The sequence below is a fragment of the Amborella trichopoda genome, chromosome 7, assembly GCF_054954075.1.
Source record: "Amborella trichopoda isolate Santa Cruz 75 chromosome 7, AtrichopodaSantaCruz75HAP2 v2.0, whole genome shotgun sequence".
Classification (NCBI taxonomy): Eukaryota; Viridiplantae; Streptophyta; class Magnoliopsida; order Amborellales; family Amborellaceae; genus Amborella; species Amborella trichopoda.
In genome coordinates, this window is record NC_142342.1 from 11002271 (window position 1) to 11027500 (window position 25230).

Genomic DNA, 25230 nt, shown 5'->3' on the forward strand with positions numbered 1-25230 from the left:
CTGTTTCTGTTATTCCGTCATTTTCCCTAATGGTATCCCTCTGACACCTAACCATCTGCTGAAGAACTTTCTCCACAAATCTATGAATTGGATTGACAGAGAGAGAGGGGCACAAACAAAGACTTGGCTCGGTCCATTTTGACCAGAGAGAGAGAGAGAGAGGCAGAAACAAAGACTTGGCTGGGTCTGATTTGACCCTAGAGAGAGAGAAAGAGAGAGCTAGAGAAATACAGTTTGTTCCTGGATTTTACGATTTGGGTTAGACGGATTTGATTTTAGAGAGAGACAGAGTTGGGTCCTGGATTTTGTGATTCTGGCTAGACCAATTCGGCTTTAGAAAGAGAAATAGTTGAGTCCTGGATTTTGCTAATCTGGTTTGATCTATTTGACCCCGGATAGAGAAACAGGGAGTCTCTTCCTGGATTCTGCGACTCTGGTTAGTCCAGTTTCTCTCCCTGGATTCTGCGACTCTGGTTAGTCCAATTTGACCTCTCTTAAGAAAGAGAGAGTCGGTTCCTAGAGAGACAAAGTTGGTCCCCTTTGAAGGACCAGTTTGATCGTGTGCCCAGCACTCAAACCATGGCGACACCTGCTATTGATATCTCAAAATACGCCCAGAGCCCTGTTCACAAGGCAGTGGCTATCCGAGACCATGCCGCCCTTAGACGCATCCTTTCAAACCTCCCCCAACTCGCCACAGACCCCTCCTCCATCAAAACTGAGGCGGCCTCTCTAGCGGAAGAAGAGAAGGCGGATGCCATCTCTGTTGTCATTGACCGACGTGATGTCCCAAATCGTGAGACCCCCCTTCACCTCGCTGTAAAGCTAGGTGACTTGACATCGACCGAGCTCTTGATGGCTGCTGGGGCTGACTGGAGTTTACAAAATGAGCAAGGGTGGAGCGCATTGCAAGAGGCCATTTGTGCTCGTGAGGAGGCCATTGCTATGGCCATTGTCCGCCATTACCAACCCCTTGCTTGGGCTAAGTGGTGTCGCCGCCTTCCTCGTTTGGTAGGTACGATGAGGAGAATGCGCGATTTCTATATGGAGATCACCTTCCATTTCGAAAGCTCAGTGATCCCATTCATCTCTCGGATCGCCCCATCTGATACGTACAAGATTTGGAAGCGGGGATCAAACCTTAGGGCTGATATGACTTTAGCAGGCTTTGATGGGCTTCGGATACAAAGGTCGGATCAGAGCGTTTTATTCCTTGGTGATGGCTCAGAGGATGGGAGGGCTCCTCCAGGCACTCTTTGTATGGTTTCTCACAAAGATAAGGAGGTCACCAACGCTTTAGATGGTGCAGGGATTCGTGCTACTGATGCCGAGGTTGCTCAAGAAGTGGCGGCAATGTCACAAACAAACATGTTTCGACCAGGTATTGACGTGACCCAAGCTGTCCTCTTACCCCAATTAACATGGCGGAGGCAAGAGAGGTCGGAGACAGTTGGTCAATGGAAGGCAAAGGTCTATGATATGCACCATGTTGTTGTTAGTGTGAAGTCTAGAAAGGTTCCTGGTGCCATGAGTGACGATGAGTTTTTCAACACATGCAATGAGAATGATACAGAGAGTGAGGGGTATGAGGATGTCTTGACCGAGGAGGAGAAGAAGCAATTGGAAATGGCCTTGAAGATGGGGTCCCCTGAGAATGGCGATGATGGGTTCTCAGACATGGTGGTGAGCCATCGACATAGTTGTTATGAGCAAAGGGATGTCTTCATTGAGGGAGGAGAACATAGTGATGGTGTCTCTTGCGAGGTCAAGCAAGAGAAGAAAGGGTGGTTTGGGCATTGGGGGAAGAGAGGGGTGAAGAGTAATGAGGGGCACCCGAAGAAGTTTGCACCACCGAGAAGCTCCGTTTGTATGGATGAGAAAGTAAGTGATCTTCTTGGTGATTCGACGATACAGAGTAGGCCGGGTAGGCATTCGGTGGAGGTTGGTGTTCGAGGAGATGAATTTAGAAGAGTAAGAGAAACTAAGGATGGGAAGAAGTTTGCGTCTACTTCAGAGAGCTCGCATAAACGAGTAAAGGATGGGAATCGTGAGAGCGAGTATAAGAAAGGCTTGAGGCCTGTGCTTTGGCTTTCACCAAACTTTCCATTGAGCACAGAGGAACTACTGCCTCTCCTTGATATCCTTGCCAACAAGGTCAAGGCCATTCGTCGCTTGAGAGAGCTTCTGACAACGAAACTCCCCCCTGGAACCTTCCCTGTCAAGGTATGCCACACTATTATTTCTTTTGAGTTTATTAATAAAGAAAGGATCCCAGATTGATTATATTCTTTCTATGCCGCACTGTTAGTCCTTAGTTACATTGATTCTTATATTATTTTCTATTCCCCTTGCTAAATTCTTATATTATTTTCTATTTTTCTCACTAACTTTCTTGTTTGGACTTCTGCTAGTCTTCTTATGTTCTTATGTCTTATTGATTGTAATACGAGAAAAAAACCTCCTATTTAGTTTAATAAAATCCATCTATGAGCACGAAGAATCTCAGATTTATATTGGTGCTTATATTGTGTTCTCTGTTTTGATTTGGGACTTCTAGCTTTGGTGCATTGTTCAAAGCAACATTCTTTGTAGGTATGCATCATGATTCTGATTGTATCTCTCACCTAGCATTTTCTTCAAATTTGGCAAATCCTTCCTCTTATGCCTTTACAGAAGTTTAGTTCATGTGAATAGCTTTTACTCAGAAGAACCTTGTTATGAGAAAAAGGAAAAGCATCAAAATACACTTGGTGCATTGCCTGATAGGTTGTTGGTGGCTAGCTGGCTATGTTCTCAACCTTGTTATTTTTGAGAATTTTTCTCTGTTGATTCTTGGTATTATAAAGTTGCTGTCTTTCTTTTACTTTATAGTCATTTTTTTGAAATCACTACTTTATTGTCATTTAGGAAGGAAATTAAATCGTGTATTGCAATATTTCCTTCACTTAATCACTATGTAGAAGTTAGCATTGCAACCATGCTTCGAATCACTCCAGTAGAAGTTAGCATTCCAACCATGCTTAGAATCACTTAAGTAGAAGTTAGCATTCCAACCTCTCAGAACTTTTTAAGTGGAGTGTCTGTAATCCTGAATGTTTTCCAAATTTGCAGGCTTACAAAATCAATGATTGGTACCCTTGTTTAGTTTCTGTAATTCGGGGAAGAACTTTTCTATGCTTATCGTTTTGAATTTTCCAATCATTGAAAAGCAATTTTTTTTTTTTTGGGAACTGATGGCAACTATATTAATATATGATTTGTTTACAAAAGTATTCCATGAGAGGTGGGTTGAGGCAGTCCGCATGTTGGGTGCTTTACAGAACTGTACAATGTTTAAGAAACCATAAGCATAAGAAGGTCCTTTTTGGACAAACGGGTGGGGATCATTACAATAATAGTATAGAGTTGTCTGAGAAACCGAGAAAGGGAAGGAGAAATATAGGGAGACAAGAGTAGTGAGAAGTATAGATAAAATAGGAGAAGAAAGGGGAAATGATGGAGAAAGAACGAAGAAAAAAATACAAGAGTAGAGGAAGAAATGAGGTGGAAAATAAAGAAAAATGCCCGCTGGGTTTTTTCTTTTTTTGGGGAGTTGAAAGAGAAGTATGGGTAGAGATGAGAGAAATAAAGAGGAAAACGATGCGAAGATGAGAGAGGTAAGATAAGGGGCGATAGAGGAGTAAGGAGAAGCAGATAAGAAAAGAGACGTGTAAAATTGGAAGAAATAAAAGAAAAAAAGGAAAAAAAAGGAAAAAAAAGGAAAAAAAAGGAGAGATGTAGTACAGAAGAAAGAAGAAACTGGTAGGATGATAGGGAGAAGCAAACTATGAGGCAGTGCTGTATATCCCAAGATTTGCCCCGTCTTTAGCCACAACATCAGCCGTTAAATTGGCGTACCACCAAGTATGGCAGAAGTTGACTCCAGGATGCTTGCACAAGTGACGTATATGATAGAAAACTGTGAGATAACATCCAAGGACGAGAGGACATCCTTGAAGACCACAGGATAATGTTCTGGGAATTTCCTTTCGGAAGATGTTCTCCCCCAGTATGGGTCAAATCATTTCATTCATTCAGGAATGGCAAACTGGCATTTTGATAAAGATATCATGGCATTATGGTTATAATTTCTTTTAATATATTTTGGAGAATGAAAATTAAGGTCAGCGGTCTCTCCAAACATGTTCCAGGGTCTTGTAGTCAAAGATTAGTATGTGATTGATCTTAGGCTACATCACATTTGCTTTGGGCCAAGAAGAATCCTCAAACCGAGATCACCTAAAAACTTGATAGAGTGTTGCCTTGTGAATTTTGTAGGACACCCCGTAGTCACAATCCAGTGTTACCAAGATCTACATTAATTTTGATAACACGTGGGTTTAGGGGTATGTAAGAAGTAGATGTAGACCTTCTCAGGGGTTTGAAGGGTAGAATGTTGGCACAATTCAATCTGAAATATGGTGCTGAGAAAAGTCTGATTCCTTCAAAATTTATTGCCCAAGAAATAGTGAGATCTCTTGCATTTTCAGCTGTGGCATTCGTTATCCTCTTAGTGCCTCGAAAAATTCTGGAGGTGCTTTCTTCCCCAAATAACCCCCAGAGGGGTGAGAATTGAAGCTCTCCACATGATTAGGCCTATCTCCAAATAGGGGAGTAAGTAGGAGGCTATATATAACTGTTCAATGGAGTTGAGGATTTGCATAATGAATCTGTATAACTAACCTTGTGTGTGCATTTTGCTCTGGCTTCCTCCGAGATTGAGATCTCACGAAGTTGTAAGGGAATAGGCAAATCAGATTGGTTCAGTGCACGTCCTCACTTTAGCCTTTTTGACAACAAAAAGGAAACCCCACTTTCAGTTACTCATCTTATGTATGGGGCAGAACCCTTCTTTGTGAGTGCTTAACTCTACAAAAACAAGGGTGTGTGGAGAAGGTCATGTGGGACTTGGTTAGCAAGCTGGGGATTCGTGGATGATGCAGCTGTTGCAATCTTATCTGTTACTGTTTGCTTATGATCAGCTATAGATTGTTTGTCTCATATAGAGATAAGGCAGAAGTTTGTTTTCCTTTTAGAAGCTTTTCTTGTCAATGAACTTATTTTGCATGTATGAATGTGTCTGTATGGTTTGGCGATCTTTTTTTTGGAAGGGGTGGGGGGGTGGAGGGCTGGGGATGGTTTATCACTAACGCTTGAGATTAATTCATGTTTTGATTGGTTATCCATCGAGAATAAATACCTATAGGAAGAATAAATAACAAGTATCAGAAGAACTTTACAAACTAAAATAACTCAAGTCAATAAAAAGCCGAAAATAAACCTCTTCTATATCAGGATCGACAGAAAGAAGACTCCATTGGAGCTATAGCATACAAAGAATTGAAAAACTTCACTTCTAGTCTCCACCATGTTGGGAAGCAGCATATCCCGCAAGAGCCTTTACTGGAACTTCACAGTTCACATGCAACTTGTCTCAGAATTTAGAACCCTGAATTTTAAATAATTTTAACTGAACGAATCAAGCTCTAGAAACCCTTGAAACCAGGAGCAAAGCCAGCAAACTGATCTTCACCAGTTCTCGAGAAGGAAACAAGATGCCCGAAATTTCACTGCCAACTCCAATTCTGATTTCACAGACAAAATGGAGAGAACAAGAGTAAGAACCCCCAGGAACTTCCAATTGCTGCGGCAAACCCAATTGGAACACTTTCTCAGAGAAGATTTCACCAAACCCTAGAAACGATTCAGCATCTAAAAATGCTAATCATACACATTACAGTGAAAATTCAGCTCCAAAAACCCTTAAAATGGAACCCAATAGAAGGGAAATTTAGAGAGGGAGGGAGCGAGAGAGATGCATGGTTGCTTGAACCCTCGAACGAGTGGTTGAAATTTGGGGTTTGTTGAAGTGGAAATGACTTCTATTGCTTTCCAATTTTGGGGATTGAAGTACCGGATCAATAAGAACGGCTTTGAGTGTTTGGAGGGGAGAGAAGAGCAGGATCTCTGATGCTTTTGTATTTTAGTGATGGAGAGAAACCCCAAGAACTAGTAGAGACAGCAGCATAGCTTCAAAGTTGGGTTTTCTAGAGGTAGAGGTTTACTCGCATTCTGAGTGCTGCCTTTTCTGGGTTTGGTCTTGCAGATGATCGGCCATGAGAGAGAGAGAGAGATTGCACCCTCTACCCACTGCTGCTTTTCCTCTGCATAGAGAGAGAGAAAATGAGAGGTGGGGTGAGTGAACTAGAGAGGGAGGGAGACAAAAGATTGAGAGAACAAGAGATAAAAAAATTTGACGGAGAAATCGAATCCCTTAAAATTCAACTACAAGTTGAATTATTGGGTATTCAGATATTTGGGAGTGATTTGAATATTAAAAGATATGGCTTGATCTTGTCAAACATGACATGTAAAATAATACTATCAGAATTACAATAGATTCTACATTATCCTGAAATATTAGGATATTAGGGTCCTATGAAACAGACCGTAAAGAAGTATCCCCGAGTAATTTCTATAAAATATAATGTCCATAAGTATTTTCTTGTGACACAATTACGAGTGTTCTCAATGATGTAAAGCACGAGAAACACATGATGTGTTGTATAAGTTGAGGCTTAAGTTGCTGCAGCAAAAACTTCAGAGGCAAGAGGGTTGTGCCAGTCAACCGGATGCTAGTAAATTATATCTATAGTTAGTATGTATTTTGGAGATACCTTTGTTGCATGCCAAGTGAAAATCGATCTTATTATGTACTTTTACATACATACTTACTTAGGTATGTGTGGATTATATTGTACATTAGATACTGTCACTCGGTCAGGGTGGTAACTAACTATTGAGATTCTGGAGGAGATTGTGGAGCCAAGTATAGTCTTGTACGGTACGTATCATTGCATTATATTGTGTGACTACGAGGCAGCATGTTGCATTCTGTTGCCCCAGATCCAAGTAATTTCAATATCCAGTTTCTGATTATCAGTAATTTCAATATCCAGTAGTAGAAGTGAACACTGATTATCAGTAACCCTTATTTATAGAAGCTTGCTGAGGGATTCCTTTATCCTTCATAGTATCAGAAGGTTGATGCATCAAGGTATTGTGTTCCTATTTCCAAGGCGCTCTTTGGACTGCTTTTGATAAATTATGTGGATAGCTCCAAATTTTCATCAAGGAATTTGTCGTGATATTTCAAATAAGATGCTGTGACTGCTTTTATATTGCCTTGCTGGCAAGCTTTGTAAGATGGGACTTGAGCTCGACATCATAGGTAAAATGGGCAACGTTATTGTTGAATATCATATAAAAGGTTTTTTTTGATAAGAAATCGATTTTGTACTCGTAAGATGTTGCTTAACTTGTTTTTCCACCACGACCCACACTTGTTGAAAAGTGGACAACCTCGGTTTCAGGATCAATATAACAGATATAGGTGAATGATCAATTCAATTGATGGAAATGATTTAGAAAATGTGAAATGGAGTAGGCATGGGCTTTACAAGGCTGCCCTTTGCATGGTTGTTAGGTTGCTTTATGGTTCTGTTATTATGTTCTCTAACAATATATGTGTGTAAGTTTCCTATAATTCAGGTGTTTGTTAGTTTCAAAAAAAATAATAAATAAATAAAATTCAGGTGTTTGTTTTATCTTTTTATTGGTTATTTACAATGCTTGTTGTGCATGTTCCCAACTGGACGTGCTTGTATGTTTCTCCACTTCCATTGCCCCATTATTTTTTGTAATGGGAAACCTGCTGTTATAGGTTTTCACCCATACAGATTCTAGTATATACGTTTCGGCTAGTACATAAGTTAGGCTGCCCGGTACGCTATTGAAATATTACTTTCTCTGGTTTTTTGTAACTTTTCCGAGATTTTTGTAACTTTTCTGAATTGTCTGCTCCACTACTTGAATAATTTGATCCTTTTATTGTAGTATTTGTTCTTTATAGGGCTATTTCGGACTCAATCAGGTTTCTTGTGCCTGATTTGAGAATCTAGGTTGTTATTATCAATTCTCAACATCTGTAGCAGTCTACAGAATAAATTCCTTTTTAGGACATCACTTCCTCTGCCATAACTCTTACCAATTGTTTATGTGGTTGATACCATAATTGATGGTTACTTCAACATATGTTGTGCAGACATCATGAATTTGTTTGCTCGCATATGTGTGCAAAATCTTTACAAGTGAATCCCTTGTTGTGGTCCAGTTGCAGCCACAAGAGAGAAGAAATAGCTTCCAAAAAGAATATATGTATGCATTTAGATGCCTCAATCCCCTTATTTTTCTTATCTTGAATACTCATCTAGCCATGACTTGTGGATCTTCTTGCTCCATGGCTTCCCAACCTAGGTCATTATTGTAGTGTGAACAGCAATGATGGGTTAATTTCGATTTGAAAATAGGCTTCGAGCTCAAACTTGCCAATCCTTGACTCATCATCATCAGAGCGTTTTCCCAACTGATTGCCAATCCTAGACTCATAGTATAGCAATCCATGTTGACTCTTTGAGCACAATAATCAGCATGGCTAAGCTCAAGTTTCCGAGACACCACTCTGAAAAATTAAAACCAATTTCCGTCATTTACAAAGCCATTTCACAAATTGCAGGGCCCTCTAGTAAACTATTGAGGTAGAGGCTATTAGGAAAAGTGCAAGTTCCTTTCCTACATTCAGAATTTCTGAGGACGGATCTGGGTGAACTTAGGCTTGATAGTTATGGTGATTTAGGGAATAGAATCACTTTCGATCCCAATTAATTGGAAAAAGGCTATGATGATGATGAATCACTTCCCAAGAAACTACATGACAAAAGAGATTGCACTTTGTACCAAACGCCCCAAAAGTTCATTAATGGGCAAGCCTGAGTACTTTTCTCTCAGAGATGAAGGTTGCTCCAACAAACCCAGCAAAGTCACCAGCTCAAATAATCGTCTTTCAAATACCGTCCACTTAATCTTTTGGTTCCAAACCATTCCCCTCCCCCCCCACGAAAAGAAAAAAACATCAATTTCTGATCTGTTGAACTCCAGAAATCTAACATTAAAACACATCTCTGTCATTGTACAGAAAAATGGAATTAATATAAAAAAGTTATCATTTTAAAAGAAAGTTGTATGATTTTCTTTATGTGGAAAGTTCTGTATCATATTAATCTCAGAGTTGTCAGTGTTAATGATATCTCCATTATGATATCAAGATTGGCTATCAGTTTCTATTTTGATGGTGTATTTTCTTTTTCTTTATTGGTTGATTACCATTAGCAGTTATTTTAGAAAAGACAAAAAAAGGGTGCATCTTTTATTTAAGTGGGTATGCAAAAACGAAATTGGGGACTGCCCCACATTGAAGAAAGTGTAGATTTATTTTTATGTTTGATACTTATTGTTTATAATTAAGAAAGTGCAGAGTTTTCTACCCTGCAAAATATGGGATGTGCAACCAATAGGCTTTGAGAAGAACAAGGAGGAGCTAAACTTCAAGTTAATTTTTTTTTGAATAAGTTTTTGTATTAATATGTATAAAGAGGTACCAGCAAAGAGTAGATATAGGCAAAGCCAGAGAGTGGGTGCCCTGTACAAAAACCCCACTGGCCCAATGCTCTACACTAGTGACAATAGAATAAGTGGGAGGCAAGCTTAAAAAACACTTAATATGCCGACGACATCCTAATCTATTGGCGATCCGATATATATGAAGTTGTAAACCCTACTTTCACATGTTATATCATATATCATTTACCCGAAAGGAAAATGTTATATCTAATCCTACCTGATCTTTGCATTGTCTGATAGTGAATATATTCCTTGATGATTTACCAACAAAAGGAAAAAATGCTTTATGTTTATCATTATAGCCAATTTCGGCATATGACCAACAGAATTTGAATCATTTTCTCCATATAAAATAACCTTTGAATCATTTTTAGGTGGCCATACCTGTTGTTCCCACCATCAGAGTTATTGTCACGTTCACCAAGTTTGAAGAGCTGCAGCCTTTGGAAGAGTTCTGCACTCCTCCTTCAAGCCCCCTCCCTGGTCGTTTGGTGGGTAGGGAGAGCCCCTCCATATCTGCTAACTACTCAAATGGCTCATGGTTCCAATGGATTAAGGTCCCCTATCGCCAAGGCTCTTCAGGGATCAACAGCCCTAGCAGCCGCGTAGAGGATATTCAAGACCCATTTGCTATACCCTCTGATTATACATGGACCACTATGGAAGCCAAGAAAAAGAAGGCACATGAAAACAAAAGCAAGTCGAAGAAAGCAAGAGGCTTGAATCCATAGGAAGGCACACACACAAAACGAACACTGACCAAGAAGAAGCGAAGGTTTTGACTCCACATTGCTAGATATGCTACTTGCAAGGAAAAACTGGGTGATTTCCTACTTTGGTGAGAGGCAACGAAACTTTGAGACCCCGACTGAGATTGGTGTTTGATTTGTAAGAGGATGGAGAAAGAATTGTTCATATTTGGTTTGGGATATATTGATGGGGTAAAAAATTAGTTGTACCATTTGTCTTCTTTCCTTTTTCCCTTGTGTAGAATCTCTTGGAATGCTTGTAAGTCAACATAAAAGATTTTTTCAAATCCTTCAGGGAGTTTTCTTGAGCTTGGCATTAAGGTTGCAGATGCATAATCGAGGAGACATTAACCAAATGTAATCCCTTCTTTTTTTATGGGGCACGAGGTATGGAATGAATTTTAGGTGTGTATTACATATACTCTTTTGGTGTTGAATCTTGGCGGTAGGGCAAATGAATGTTCAGCTTTGTAGGCGTCACATATTGTTGCACTCAACCCCAGAAGCTATCATAAGTATTGACTGAAATTTTCTGATAGTTTAAACGTGGGAGTTTTGAATTTTTTTTGTAGTTGACTGAAATTTAGCATGGGCAGTAAACATACTCAGCAATTGAAATCAGCTAATGTAGGAGTCTCAATCTTTTTTTTGAGAAATCAGGAGTCTCAATCTTTGTACAGAACAAGAAGAACCAGATTATTATTCAATACAAAAAGGGTGCAGCTTATATAGAGCCTAAGCTTTAAACAATCAAATTGGAGCCTTCATTCAAATCGTGTCGAGAAATGTGGTTTCACTACTGGAAATCTTTGTGATAGCCTTAAAATATATTTTTATATTTATTTATAAAGTTTAAAGCTTCAAAAATAGTGTAGATCGACGGATATATGAAAATTTGAAAATCTTGAAAATTGACGGTAAAAAAATGTGTTACAAAATACACTATTTTTGAAACTCGAAATCCAATTTTTTCTCATGTCCATGCATCTTGATGTTGAAATGATCAATTTGAAGATATTTGTGCATCAAAACAACATCTTCTAATGAAAATTTTGAGGAAGGCTCAAATTTGATTGTTCAGAGCCTCGATGCTGTATACACTTCGAAAAGATGTTAAAATGGAGATTCTCCAGAGGACAAAAGTAATTAAGGGAAAAAGAAAATGCCTCAAAAATGGGAAGAAGCTCTGGATCTGGAAAAATAAAAACGGTTGATATGATGTCATGAACTCTCACTAGCACTGTTTCTGTATTTTACTAGGTAAAACGTAAGTGTTGACCACTTAAAACTATAAATACGTGGATGGCTACAATAAGAGTGGAGGGAAAAACCAAAGATGAGATAGATAAAGAGACCAAATAGATATTTAAGAAACAAAATAGAAGAGCATCAAATGAAAGAAAAGTAAATCAAAGAAGAAAATTTGAAGTGGAGAAAGTAAATTTAGACACTAAATAATATACTAGACCGGCCCATGACCAGTATATTGTATACATTTGGAGTCATCATCGTAAGTCTTTATATTTTTTTGGACGACTTCTCATCACATCCTTTTGGGGTCGGTCTTTTGTCCTTTTCAACCATTTTACTTGAACTAATTCGCACCTCTTAACAGGTGTTGTACTAGGTTTGTGCCACACATGACCAGCCTACCTAAATATACTCTTTCTCATCTTATCGTCTACTCATACCACACCTAAATTTATTCGGTTTATATACATTTCGAATGTGAGTTGAAAATGATCGCGCCTATAACAACATATCATATGATCATGGGGGATCATAATATGTATACCCAATAAAATGATTTATCAAAGGTTTCCAACCCATAGACTAGAATGTTGTAAACTAAAATTAATCATTTCTTCCTTGAATCAAGTGGAGAAGATACAAGAAATGAACAACAAAGACATCAAGGATAGAAGCACAAAAAACAGCCACATTTCGTTCACGTAAAATTATTTTCTAAAAATCATTTATATATTGAAAATTTTTTCTCATGTGGTTAAATGTGAGAATATTTTCATATCAATCGGTCTCAGTGCATTTTTTCCCATAAATTGACAACTAATTAATGTAAAAATATTTCTGCATTTAACCACATGAGATAAATTTTTCAAATGAAAATATTTTTCGAAAAACAATTTCACACGAACCAAACATGCCATAAATGAGTTCCTCAAAATGAAAAGACATGTAACAGCTGAGAGGAAGGAATCAAAGAGGCATGAGCAGCAAATAGGAACAAAATGAAACATAAGATGGTTGACACCATAGAATTGACTGTTGAGAATGAAAAGAAGAGGAAACTCTAAACAGGGGATTAAGGAATGTCTTTGAGGGTTGTTATAGCTGCTGTCCCTTCATTCTCTTTCCAAAAGTCTAAAGCCATATCTAGGAAGAAGTAAAAGAAAACAAAAGGGGGCCTCAATTGGGTTGGACCTGTGACCTTGGCGTTTTGCTTGGGAAACGCTTCCAAGAAGGTGGTCCGGTTGATTTCACAATAGACAGGTCAAAGTGTAGGCCCCATTTCTTTTAAGGATGGTCCAAAAAATGTGTTTCAAATCAAAATTTCACCTATTAATTGCACCATTATCGGCAAAGGATGCAGCTTCTACAATAGGCTCTACGAAAAAAAGTAAAGCCTCTTCATGAAATTTTGTCGGAAACTTTTTTGAGCATTCGAAGTTCTTGAGATGGCTCTAAAATCTATTTCCATTATTAATTATAAAATTTGTAGCTCAAAAAATGGTATGGATCTTATGGATCCATGAACACTTGGAAATGAACGGTGTAGATAATGTGTTACACTACATTGTATACTAGACCTTAAAATCCTAATTTTTTTTTTTCACAACCATGATAATCAACGTCAAGATGATCGAGTTGAAAGTTTTCCGATGCTGATACTATAATTTTCGATGAGTTTTGAAGCGAGGCTTTACTTCTTTTTTTAATCTTTTTCCCTTGGAAAATGACAAAACTAACCACACGAAATTATATTCGAAAGATTTTATCCTCCCACCGTCGCTACAAGACTTTCTCTAGTTTTGTCATTTAGTAAAAGATATTATGCTCTCATAGGAGTATGTTGCCCATTTACTCCCTTAAGTAGAACCCTATCTAGGATTAATTTTACATCTCAAATATATGGGATGTAACCACTTCAACAATAGATTTGCTTCAATAAAAAGAATTGCACCTTTGATGTACTTGAAAAAGAAAATGTATCATGAGTGAATACGTACCATCCAATTTTTGGATGGTAAGATCTCAATTATCTAGTGATTCTTAAGAAGTACTCAAATATTTAGATTGAAAAAAATTCTGACAAGGGCGTCTTCTGACTAAAGAAGTGGATGTACACTATGCTCCTAAGGGAGCCAAGCATACACACTCCACCCCCTCGAGTAACATAAGGAAGGAGTAATTTCACTCCCTCTAATTGTGGGAAGGCAGCCGCTTTTGTCAACTTCTTCAACTTAGAGACCACCGTGAGATAATAAAAAGGACAAGGTTTGTTTGAGTCCATGTAGAAATGTGTCCTCTTTTACAAATATATTTTTGAGATGGATTTTATGTCCCAATTTTTAAGGACATAAAATGAGATCATGAGTATAAAAAAAAATAAAATAAAATAAAATTAAAAATAATTATTTTATGAAGAAATCTTTTGGGTCGTTATTTCTAACTTTTTTTAGATAGACCACCCATTTGTATTTATCTTTAAGATGGATGTTTTATACCTAGAGGATCACATATGTAGAAATGCGTCTCCCAATGCATGAAACAATTTTCCTAATAAAAATCCAGAAAAATATTAAACCCATGCTAAAATTTAACTTCTAAATGTAAAATGGAAGCTGTTTAATTATAGATGACAAAGTCTAAGTGTTTAAAAATTCTTCAAATAAATACTCTGCTATTTGTCAAAAAAAAGAAGTACTTAAGATTAAGAAATCCAACTTAAGAAAATAAATATCCAATAACTTTTACATGGATTGCAAAATTTAATATCAAAAAATCCCTAAGTAACTCTTTCAAGTTTGAGAAAATCCCCTAAAGTTTGTATTTTACATTCATACCTATATTTTCTCCCTTTTTTATAGTATCTTGAATTGCCCCTACTTTAGACCTTAAAGTTCCAAAACATCCAAAGTGGGAAGTAGAAAAAGAAGTTCTTGAGTTAGAATTTTCAAGATCCGAAGTCAAGTTAAAACTCTTGACTTTATGTCATGAAGGTCCATAGTCAAAACATGAGAGTCTTGATTTTGGACCTTTATAATCTGAAGGGATAATGAAATTGTCAACTTTAGATCTTCAAGATTTGAACTTATATGAATTAAGTCAGGGTTCAAAGTCAATATCCAAAATTCATGATCCAAAGACATAATTTGAATGTTTTAGGCTTAAGGTAAGGGTATTTGGAGAAAAAACAAACAATAAGGTATAGAAGTACAATATATAAGGTATTATATACTACGAGACCGTTTATCTTTATTATAAAGAGGTCACAATTATTTCTAGTTATTAGATGTGAAATTCGATGGTTTGGAGTGTGTTTAAAAAGTTCAAGAATGTTTTTTTGAACTTTGGGTCTAGTAAATGACACTCTTACAACGACAAGATTTGAAATATGATGAATACGAGTAATTGCGACCTACCAAAAAGCAAATGATCTATTTGTATACATTTTCAATATAAAATTATAGAAAAACTACAATGAGACTATTTACCATTGGTATAAGGAGGTCACAATTACTTTTAACCATCATATATGAAATTTGATAACTTAGGTGTATCACAAAGTTCGGAAAAATTTCTTTTGAACTTTAAGCTTGGTTAATAAAATAATTGCAACCATCAAATTTCACATCCAATGGTCAAGATTAACTGCGACCACGTTGTACCAAAGGTAAATGATCTCATTGTATACTTTCCCTATATTTTTTAAAAGGAAAAGTTTATATAGAGCAGACACTTTAAACAATCAAATTAAAGCCCACTTAAAAAATTTCACTAGAATATGTTGTTTTGATACCCAAATATTCTCAAATTGATCATCTCGATATCAAGATGTGTGGACATGAGAAAAACAATAGATTTCAAGTTTTGGACATAATACATTTTGTAACACATTTTTGGACCCTCAATTTTCAAGATTTTCAAGTTTTCATAGATCTACTTGATCTACACTATTTTTAAAGTTTTAAATTTTATAATTAAAGATGAAAATATATTTTAAAGCTATCACAAAGATTTTCAGTATTGCAACTACATTGCTCGACACTATTTTGAAGGTGGGCTCTAATTTGATTGTTTAGAGCTTGGAACTATACAAACCACACTCATATTTTAAAAGGCGAGGTTTTTATGGAGCCCAGGCTCTAAACAATTAAATTAGAGCATACCTTCAGATAGTGCTGAGAAACATGGTTTCAATATTGGAAATCTTTGTGATAACTTTAAAATATAATTTCATCTTATTTATAGAGTTTAAAGTTTCAAAAATAGTATAGATCGACAGATCTATGAAAACTTGAAAATCTTGAAAATTGACAGTCCAAAATTGTGTTACAAAATACACTATTTTCAAAACTTGAAATCTATTTTTTTCTCTTGTCCATGCTTATGATGTCGAGATGATCAATTTGAAGATATTTAGGCATCAAAACAACCACTTCTAGTGGAATTTTTGATGTAGGCTTCAATTTGATTGTTTAGAGCCTCGGCTCTACATGAACTTTCCCTTTTTTAAAAGGGTACAAGTGTAAAATTTCTCTCAAGTTTCGCCTGGAAGAGCAAATGTACAATATGGTCTCAGGGGAGCATATTCTCCGCGCTTGGCATTATTAATCTCTTACCACAATAAATGGGTGCACCACACAAAAAAATGGAAAACATGGGGCTCTGCATTTTCGATTGGTTGAGCAGCAATTACGTGTATCAACAACCACCGACTCTCTCCCAAGTCCGAACAAATAACTCTCTCTCTAGCTATCAAGTTTCAACTCTCTCTCTAGCTTTCTAGTTTCAACGCTCACACCCCCAATAATAACTCGCTCTCTGGCTTTCAAATTTCAACTCTCTCTCGACCTTTCTAGTTTCAACACTCACACCCCCAAAAATAACTCTCTCTCTAGCTTTCAAGTTTCAACTCTCTCCCCTCCCTCTCTCTCTCTCTCTCTCTCTCTCTCTGTCTCCTGGTTCATTTGCAAGAGCAACGGCCAGACCAGCCGTCCCTCTGTCAACAAAAAGTCCTGTCCCCTCTTTCTCTCTCTACAAGTAATCCTCTCAGCTGCGCTCTCTTCACTCTCTCTCTACCTTCTACTTGTTTGACTCCGTACATTTGAGCTACAGGGTGTTCTCTCTCTTCCTCTCTCTAAGCATAGAGGAGTGAGAGTGCTCCATACACCAATGGACGCATCTCATCTCCTCTGTCGTCGTGTCCAATCTCGCTTGTCTCCCTTTCTTACTGCCTCGGAGCAAAGGAATTGCAGAGCATTTCAACATAGATTCTTAAGGGAGAGGCGAAGAAGGACTTTAATTCGGGCTGTTGCCACTGGGCCAAGAACTGACGCTGAAACTTCGGCGATTATGAAATCAAAACCCTTGAATGGGACGAAATCAAAATTGAATGGCACTTACAAGGTGAGGATTTCTTAAGAAAGTGAAAATTTGAGCTACATCTCTCTCTCTCATCTTACGGTTTTTTTTTTCTTTGAATACTTGGTTTCAGCAGGTTTAAAAGCATGATGTTATCAACTTATAATTTCTTTATTTGATTTTCTGAATTTAAGTTTTGTTTTTGTTTGAGTTTCTTATGATTTTTTAGTGGAACTTTGGGGTTTGGGCTTGCTGGTTAGTGAAATTTGGAGCTACATCCACTTTTTTCTCGTATTGAATTTTGCGCCATACTTATCATAGGCTGATGAATTAGTTTTGTTTTAAATTTTCAGCTTTTTTGGAAACTTCTTGTGACTATGTTCCATTATTATGAATTTATGTTTGTGCAGAGTCTTGGCAATGTTTCAGATGACATTAAGAACTTTAGGGCACAGATGGAGGAAGATGAACAGTTGGCTTCTCTTATGAGGGGTCTTCGGGGCCAAAATTTGTCTGATTCTCTGTTCGCTGCTGATGATGTCCAGCTTCGACTTGTAGAGGTTGGTTTGAATTGCTTTGATAGAGGTTATGATAGATTCATGTTGTTAGATTCGTTTGAAATTACATTTTGTTAGTGACGGAGTTTAATTGATGCTTTCTGATTTTGGGGACAAGATAAGGTTTTTCTTCCTATGAGAAAGTTGCGTAAATGCAAATTGATATGGTTCCTTTGTATGCGAGCTCTTCTTTTTAGCTTCAAAGAAGGAGATGAAAATCATTTGCCCAAAAAAAAAAGAGATGAAAATTATGATTCAACTTTTCTTTTCTGGACTTTCGATCGTGAATATATATGGGGCGACACTATCCTTTGCCCTAGTGACCCAAGAAAAAGTATGCCTTACACACAACTGGAGATCTGGAAATGAAAATGTAGACTTTATTTGAATTGAATCTAACGTTAACATTGGGGTATCACTGCTTCAACAGTTCAAACAAAAGTCTGGAAGTCCGGGCTTTGTTTACTTGGATTATTATTAGGATAATAATCCAGTGACTATGAGGAGCTCACTTCCAAAACACACTTCTAAATTCTGGACTTTGTTTTTGTACATTGTCATTGACCAAGCTTTGGACTCAAGTAGACTCAATTTCTGAAAATATCAGATCAGGTGATGTAGGACCAAGGGCTTTGGCTCCTACACAAGTGTGACCCTCAAGAACGGTATATTAAGAAAGGGTTTGGATACAATTAGGAAATCTCTAATTGAGTTAGATTTATAACTCCGAAATGTTTCTAGGTTCCTATAAAGATTAGGGCAGCACGGTTTTGGGCCTTAATAATTTTTCTTAACTAGGGTGGAACTAAATGAAGTGCACCTAGGATTAGGGTTACGGGGAAGGTTTTGGTTAGGCTAGGGCAGGGTTTAGGATATATTTTAAGGCTTCTTAAGGGGTTAAAGATTACTGGAATTTAGCAGTTTCAGCAAGATAGGATGATGATGAGATGGATTCTAGGGTTAAATTACGACAAATCTGAGATCTAAACTTTAAGTTTGAAGGCTATAGGGTATAGCTATATGTTTACTGTATTCTAGGATATATGTTTTTTGTTTTTGATGAAGTTAACTGTATATTCTAGAATATATGTTTTATTAATGTTTGGAGAGATTTACCTAGGGTTTATGAAAGGATTTGAATGGGTGAGGAATTTTCTTGTGGGGAATCTTGGATGGAGATGTGCCACACAATACAAAAGGGGAATGAAAAATTGGGCCAAACTTAACTGGGGAGAACATCCCACTCACAAGCCAGGGACTTATGGAATATCTCCACTAAAAGAAGGGCTCTAACCTTTGGGGAGACCCTTGAAATTAGGGAAAAGTTGTAGAACAACTCTTCTTTACAAAAATAGTTGAGGAATCTCTTCTCTCAAGAGTCTCTCTCTGCAATTGGCAGCTCAATTTAATCACTCAACTTCAATATGAATTGGCCATGGGCCAACACGGGTAGTTATAGAGAGTCATGAGTTCTATTTAACTAGGATTGGAACCTTACTTTCTAGAAACTCAGCAACTTAAAGAAACTAAAATGAAAGCCCAATTGCAATCATGACTCCATTCTGAAAAGACAAACGTTCAACGATGATTTACGTTAGAAATTTCCAAATTACGAAAAGCCATAGAGATAATGGGAATGGATCTCTAAGGGATCTTTGTTTTAAGCTTGGACCCCAACAGACATCCGGATGAAAAATTATGTTATTCGAAAGTTGATTGCATCATCAGGTTATATTAATAATTTGGGCGAATTTGATTTGGTACCTGCAACTGATAATATTGTGAAGTAGATTGTTATGGAAGAAGTTTAATTTGGCTTCACAATATTAAATGATTGGTGCAGGTCATCTTTGCATGTGAGATCACCTAGTGAAGCTTTTGGGCAAGGCTATCCTCCTCTAGAGTGGCTCTTGAAATGATTATCACATTGTTATGATGTTGCAGTCCTTGCTAGATTATTGACTGTGGCTATCATATTGGTTTCCCTGATTCATTCCAACTGTTTGCTCACTGCATTGCAAGGGGTGGACAGGGCAAAAAGGGGCTCTGTGGGGAATATGACTAGTATATTAGGTATTTGTACAAAGGTATGGGGAACATTATTACTATATGAGTTACAAGTGGGTGCTGTAAACATTCTTCCATTTTTTCCTTTTGTGCATTCTTCTTTAGAACAATCTTCATAAGATTTATTGATTCATCAACATCTGTGTTAATTTTTTTTTCCAAGCATGAGTATGCCTTTCCCTAAAAGTCAATTTCATTGAATGCGTAACTGATGGTTATTTGCAGAGCCACTTAGAGCATCATGCCTGGCATTTCATCTTCTCTACATGTGTTTCCTACTATGGTAGAGCTTCTTAAATTATTAAGTTTTTTGTGGAAGTACGACACATAAAATTGATCTCAAAGATTTTCTCTGAGATGTATGTTATGGTTCTTCACATTTCTGGGATGTGACATAGTTTTGTTTCATGCCCTCATAGTTCATCCTGTGCTCATGCCATTCCAGGCACAGTTTATTATATTACACTATTCTTGTTGTTGAATCTACAATTGATGGTTTTCTGTGGAACCACCTACTATATCTATATCATGTCTGGCATTAAATCTTCTCTACAATGTGATGTCTGTGGGAATATGGAATTTGTATGAGTTTCTGAATTATTTGGAGAATCTTCTCTAGCATTACATAGTTTTGATTGATGAAACTAGAGAAGGCGTAAACACAAAGTTAAAACTTTAAAGCGTTGCTTTAAAATCTAAAGGTTTTAAATTAAGCTCAACTAAGACAAAAATATATGGAATGCAAGTTTAGTAATAATATGAGCGGAAACGGCAAATTAGTTAACGTTGATGAACAATAAGTACTAAAAGAGATTATTTTTGATATCTTGGGTTGATAATCCATGAGAAAGGAGTGATTAAGGAGGATATCGCTCATAGAATTAGAGCTGGGCGGACGAAGTGGAGATATACTTTATGGAGTCTTATGTAATCGTTGCATACCATTGAAATTAAAGGGTAAGCTCTATAGGATGGCTATAAGACCAGCCATGTTTTTGAGACGAAATGTTGGGCAGTCAAGAAATAACATATCCATAGAATTAGTGTAGTTGAGATGACGATGTTGAGATGGATGAGTGGCAAGACAAGGAAGATAGAATTCAGAATGAATATATTTGCGGGAATTTAAGTGTAGCTCCAATAGGCGATTAAATGAGGGAATGTAGAGTTAGGTGGTTTGGTCATGTGCTGCGTCAAACTATAACAACACCAGTTAGGAGGGGTGATTTGGTTCAAGTGGAAAAAGGGCAAGAGGAAGGCTATGAAGGACATGGATGGAAGTAGTGAGAAAAGATATATTGGTTTATGGTGTGACTGAGGTTATGACCCTTGATTGAGTGGAATGGCATCATAATATTCGTATAGCCGATCCCAAATAATTGGGATAATGCTCCGTCGATGATGAGTTCCTGAATTGTTGGATAAAAATAGATAATAGAAGCACCTCAATTATTTGCTTCGGGATGTATGTTATGGTTCTGCCCATATTGCTTTCAATTTATGTTTGTCTATAAGGTGATATTATTGTATTGGACCAAACTTTGATATTTGTTTCTCATGCAATGAATTGACCTGCACATTTTCAGGTCTCAGATTCTCAAGGCAGCGAGACATTACCTTTAGTTTATGATCCTGTTGTTATTTCATCTTATTGGGGCAAACGTCCTCATGCAGTCGCAACACGTATTGTTCAGTTATTGTCGGTGGCTGGTGGATTTCTTTCAGGGTTATTATGGGATGTTATTAACAAGAAGGTTAAGGAGGTAAAGAGCTCCCACTGTTTGGCTTTTGTTCATGAAGCTAGTTTGTTTCAGTGGGATTCACACATGCGCATACATTTTCTTTGTACTTTTATGTAGTTGAATGCTGCATTTGAAATCAAATATCGAGAGTGGTTGTTGTCTTGTTTATTAAAGATACAGCTATGAGGCGTGATACTTGTTTTTAAAGGCATTATTTGTGATTAGTTTTGATATCAAATGCTACTTTTCTTCTAGAATGAAGTCGCGCGGGCCATTGAACTGAGAGAGATTGTGACCTCTTTAGGACCAGCATATATAAAACTTGGACAGGCTCTGAGCATTCGACCTGATATATTGTCTCCTGCTGCCATGACTGAGTTGCAGAAGCTTTGCGATAAGGTTTGATTATCTGTGCTAGTTTCTTCTGTTTACCTATATATATATATATATACAATAAAATAACACTTTGAGAGTATGCGAAATTGTCATGTTTCATTTACCAATCAACTGCTAAAAGCACACAAATGCACAATGATACGTATGTCTCTGTTTACATCATTACTTCCTTACATGATGTACATGTCATAGAAATCCTTTCAAAAGATGTAGAAAGTACTTGTCGTAAAATATCTACCAATAAGAAATCACTGTGCTACTTCTATGTGTGAACCAAATAGCTTTATTTTCATTGACCTCTGACTCTATTCATTCGATGAGTATCAGCCGCCTATTAGAAAAGAAGTCTGGATCTCGTCTTCTCTTTGAGCAGTAAATTTGCTATCTTATAAATCGAGGGTATATTTGATCTCTGCAAATAAACTTCACTAAGAGTAATAAAATTTGGCGTGGTACAGTGGCTTACTATCTATTCATTCGTATCGAATATTAAACAGTCCATTGTTAATTGTGTCTGGCTCAGAGTGGGACTTTCTTTTGCATTGAGTCAATATTTCTTAAGCAATATTCTACTTGATATGAAATGTTTTTGGAATGATAAAGTCATGATATATAACTATTGATTTCTATGAAAAGAATAAATCAAATGGATCAAGGTTCATTCACCCAATCAACCTCTAAAAACACAGAAATTTACAATTGATACTTGTAAATTCTCAATGATTCATTATCACTTTAGATCAGGGTTTTAAAAATTGGCGAGTCGCAACGGACTCGTTCGAGTCGACACGGAAATCGGTCACCCTGTGTCGATTCTTTTGTAAAACCAGGAATCGCCCGAACCTAAAAGAGAATCGACGATTTTGAATAGTGAATCGCTTTGATTAAGTCATAAATCGCAATTCCAGACGCTTTGTGACGTCATAGAACGAGTCCTTAACTGAGGACATTATAGTAATTTTGTTCAAAATATGACCGTAGGCGTACCCTTTCTCTCTATCGCGTTAACGTTTAACTTTTCTTAAGATATTTATATCGTGTAAACTTTCTCCAATTCTTCGATGTGGGACTTGCGCTAAGCGATATTATGTTGAAAAGTCATTCAATATGAGTAATTATTGTAAAAGACTTTTCAGTAGTGCGTGGAGGGCTACGGTGGTTAGCAGCAGTGTTTCTATGTGTGACGTCCCAAGCTCGAATCCCAGTTGGGACGCTATTGTGCAATTCACTTTTTGTCTTCATAAAAAAAAAAAAAAAAAAATCATAAAAAAGAACAAGGGAAAATTTCGTATAAAATCCTAATTCCTCATATTATTTCATAGTAGACCCTCTTTCTGTTTTTTTTTCAAGCTACATAAGGAAATCCCTTAGGATTTCACTGCACCTCCTCATCTCTTATCTTCCTCTTTTATTGACTTTTGACCATAAAAATTAGTCCCAACAAATCTTTTTATACCATTTCATCACAAATACGTTTTTAACCATCTTTTTCCCTTTCCACCCATTAAAAAGGTTTTTGGGTTGAAATGGTATTAAAAGATTTGTTAGAGCTAAGTTTTATGATCGAAAGTCAATAAATGAGGGAGATAAGAAATGAGGGGTATGGTGAAATCTTTAGGGGTTTTCTTATGCTGCTTGAAAGAAAAACCGAATGAGGGTCTACTATGAAATAATACGAGGAATTAGGGTTCTATACGAAATTTTCTCAAAAAACAAATAAAAAGAAGATAGGTTTTTACTTTTGTCTTAAAAAAGAACTAAACTGAAGAAAATAATATCATAAAAATAAAATAAAATAAATAGGAATACAACAAGCATTTCTTGCTAAAAAACAAAAAAGACAATACATCTTCTTTTTTTTCTTGTAAAAAAAAAGGTAATAAAACAAATATTTCTTGTCAAGAAAACAAAATAAAAGGTACCAGCAGCATTATTTTCTTATTTTCTTGTAAAAAAATAAAAAGTAATACAACAAGCAAAAAAAAAAAGATAATATAACATCTTCTTTTTTTTTCTTGTAAAAAAAAAAAAAGGTAATATAACAAATGTCATATTTTCTCTTAAAAAAAAAAATACAACAAGTATTTCTTGTCAAAAAAATAAAAGATATTTCTTAATACAACAAATATTTTTTAATACAAACTAGGAATAATTGATCTAATTATAATTTTTATTTTTATAATATGGTAAGCTTTAACATAAATTTAGGAATATTAATTTCAAGATATGATTCATACACATTTGAAATATCTCTCTGTCTTTAACAATCTCTTCCATTAAATTTACTCTAGAATTCTAAAAAATTGAAAATTTGAAGTGTTATTTCGAAAATTGATGCGCATTCGAATAATTTCTATATTGGTAATCAAATATTTTATTTATTTATTTGCATTATAAATCTTGTAATGCATTATTTTTCTTATAGTTGTCAATAATACATTTTAAATTAAATGATATTATAAAATATTTAAAATTTGTTATTATTTATATAACAAAATATAAACCAACAATGTTCGTTGCAATATATAATATTATAGTTAGATAGGTTGTAATAATTTTGGATTATAGTTAGTTCGGTTGTAATAATTTGGTGTTTTGTTTTTAGTGGATTGGGGTTTTCCGCCAATTCGAGATTTTAGTGGCCATTTTTCATCGATGTAATCCATTATTTATTGTATTCTATGTATGGTTATATATTTTATCCATGGTAATTCTATGTTTTTTGTTTTATGTGATGCAAATTTAATGGTTAACATAAGTTCATATAGGGAAAGAACATCTTAATTATTCACAAATTGATTAAAAATGAAAGTTACTAATGTAATACGCGTATTTCTTATTGGATTCTTAAAAAATTACATTTATAATGAATTTTCATAATTTTTTTGGATTTTGTTTAAGGCGTAATCGAACCGATTCGGCGGATTCCCGATCCGGATCGCCGATTCACCGATCCGGATGGGTTTTTGAGGTGCCCGATCCGGGGCACCGATCCGTTTTTTAAACCACTGCTTTCTATGTTGAAACTCAAAGACGTCAGTATATTTGTCATTTATCTGTGAACATAAAAAGTTGCGGACTGTGATTCTTTCCGATTGATAGATGTTATGTGGCCATTTTTTTTGAGGAAACTAGGAGATTTGTATTTCCTACCAAACTTAGGGGCGTTCCAAAAATTAATAGGTGCCATCTAAGCATCTTCACGAGTTTATAGATCTTAGGTTTTCTTCGTTTTGGGAGTATTTTCACAGACTCAGATCTAGTACTTAACATTTTTCGCTTGCATTTGAAGACTGTTTGCAATGCTTGCTGTCTTTATCTTTGACACATGCTATTCTGAACTCTTGACCATTTTGTATGGATATCCAATATCGTAAAGGTAGAATGGTGCCAATGTTCTGCATGTAATATTTTCTTCTTCCTTGTATATGCTGTCTTTTTATCCTTCGATTTCACAGGAACTTTCTGATTAGCTTCTGCTTGATAATATTGAAGGTTCCTTCTTTCCCAGATAATGTAGCAATGACTCTCATAGAAGAGGAACTTGGTCAGCCA

General features: G+C 36.3%; 2 protein-coding genes across 11 annotated transcripts in view; both read left to right on the plus strand.

Annotated features, from left to right (window-relative positions):
• The first annotated feature begins 570 nt into the window (after nt 1–570).
• LOC18444028 (uncharacterized) lies at nt 571–10726 on the plus strand. The gene is made up of 2 exons (XM_006854207.4): nt 571–2223; nt 9933–10726. The coding sequence occupies exons 1-2, from the start codon at nt 580–582 to the stop codon at nt 10287–10289; spliced, it is 2001 nt and encodes a 666-aa protein (XP_006854269.1). The 5' UTR covers nt 571–579; the 3' UTR covers nt 10290–10726.
• Nucleotides 10727–16618: 5892 nt separating this feature from the next.
• The window catches only part of LOC18444027 (Protein kinase superfamily protein), a 47353-nt gene continuing 38741 nt past the window's right edge, over nt 16619–25230 (plus strand). For 7 of the 10 annotated variants that reach the window (XR_016058925.1, XR_016058924.1, XR_016058927.1 and 4 more), the window contains exons 1-5: nt 16619–16958; nt 17324–17473; nt 21124–21300; nt 21535–21678; nt 25171–25230. The exon at nt 25171–25230 is cut by the window's right edge and continues 46 nt beyond it. Coding sequence is in view for 5 of the 10 variants with exons in the window: in XM_088871263.1 (XP_088727389.1) it covers nt 16725–16958; nt 17324–17473; nt 21124–21300; nt 21535–21678; nt 25171–25230 (765 nt within the window). In the remaining 5 variants the exon portion in view is untranslated. Of the gene's footprint in view, nt 16959–17323; nt 17474–19313; nt 19558–21123; nt 21301–21534; nt 21679–25170 lie in introns of those variants that run through there. The other 3 variants (XM_088871265.1, XM_088871264.1, XM_088871266.1) reach the window with 2 other exon arrangements.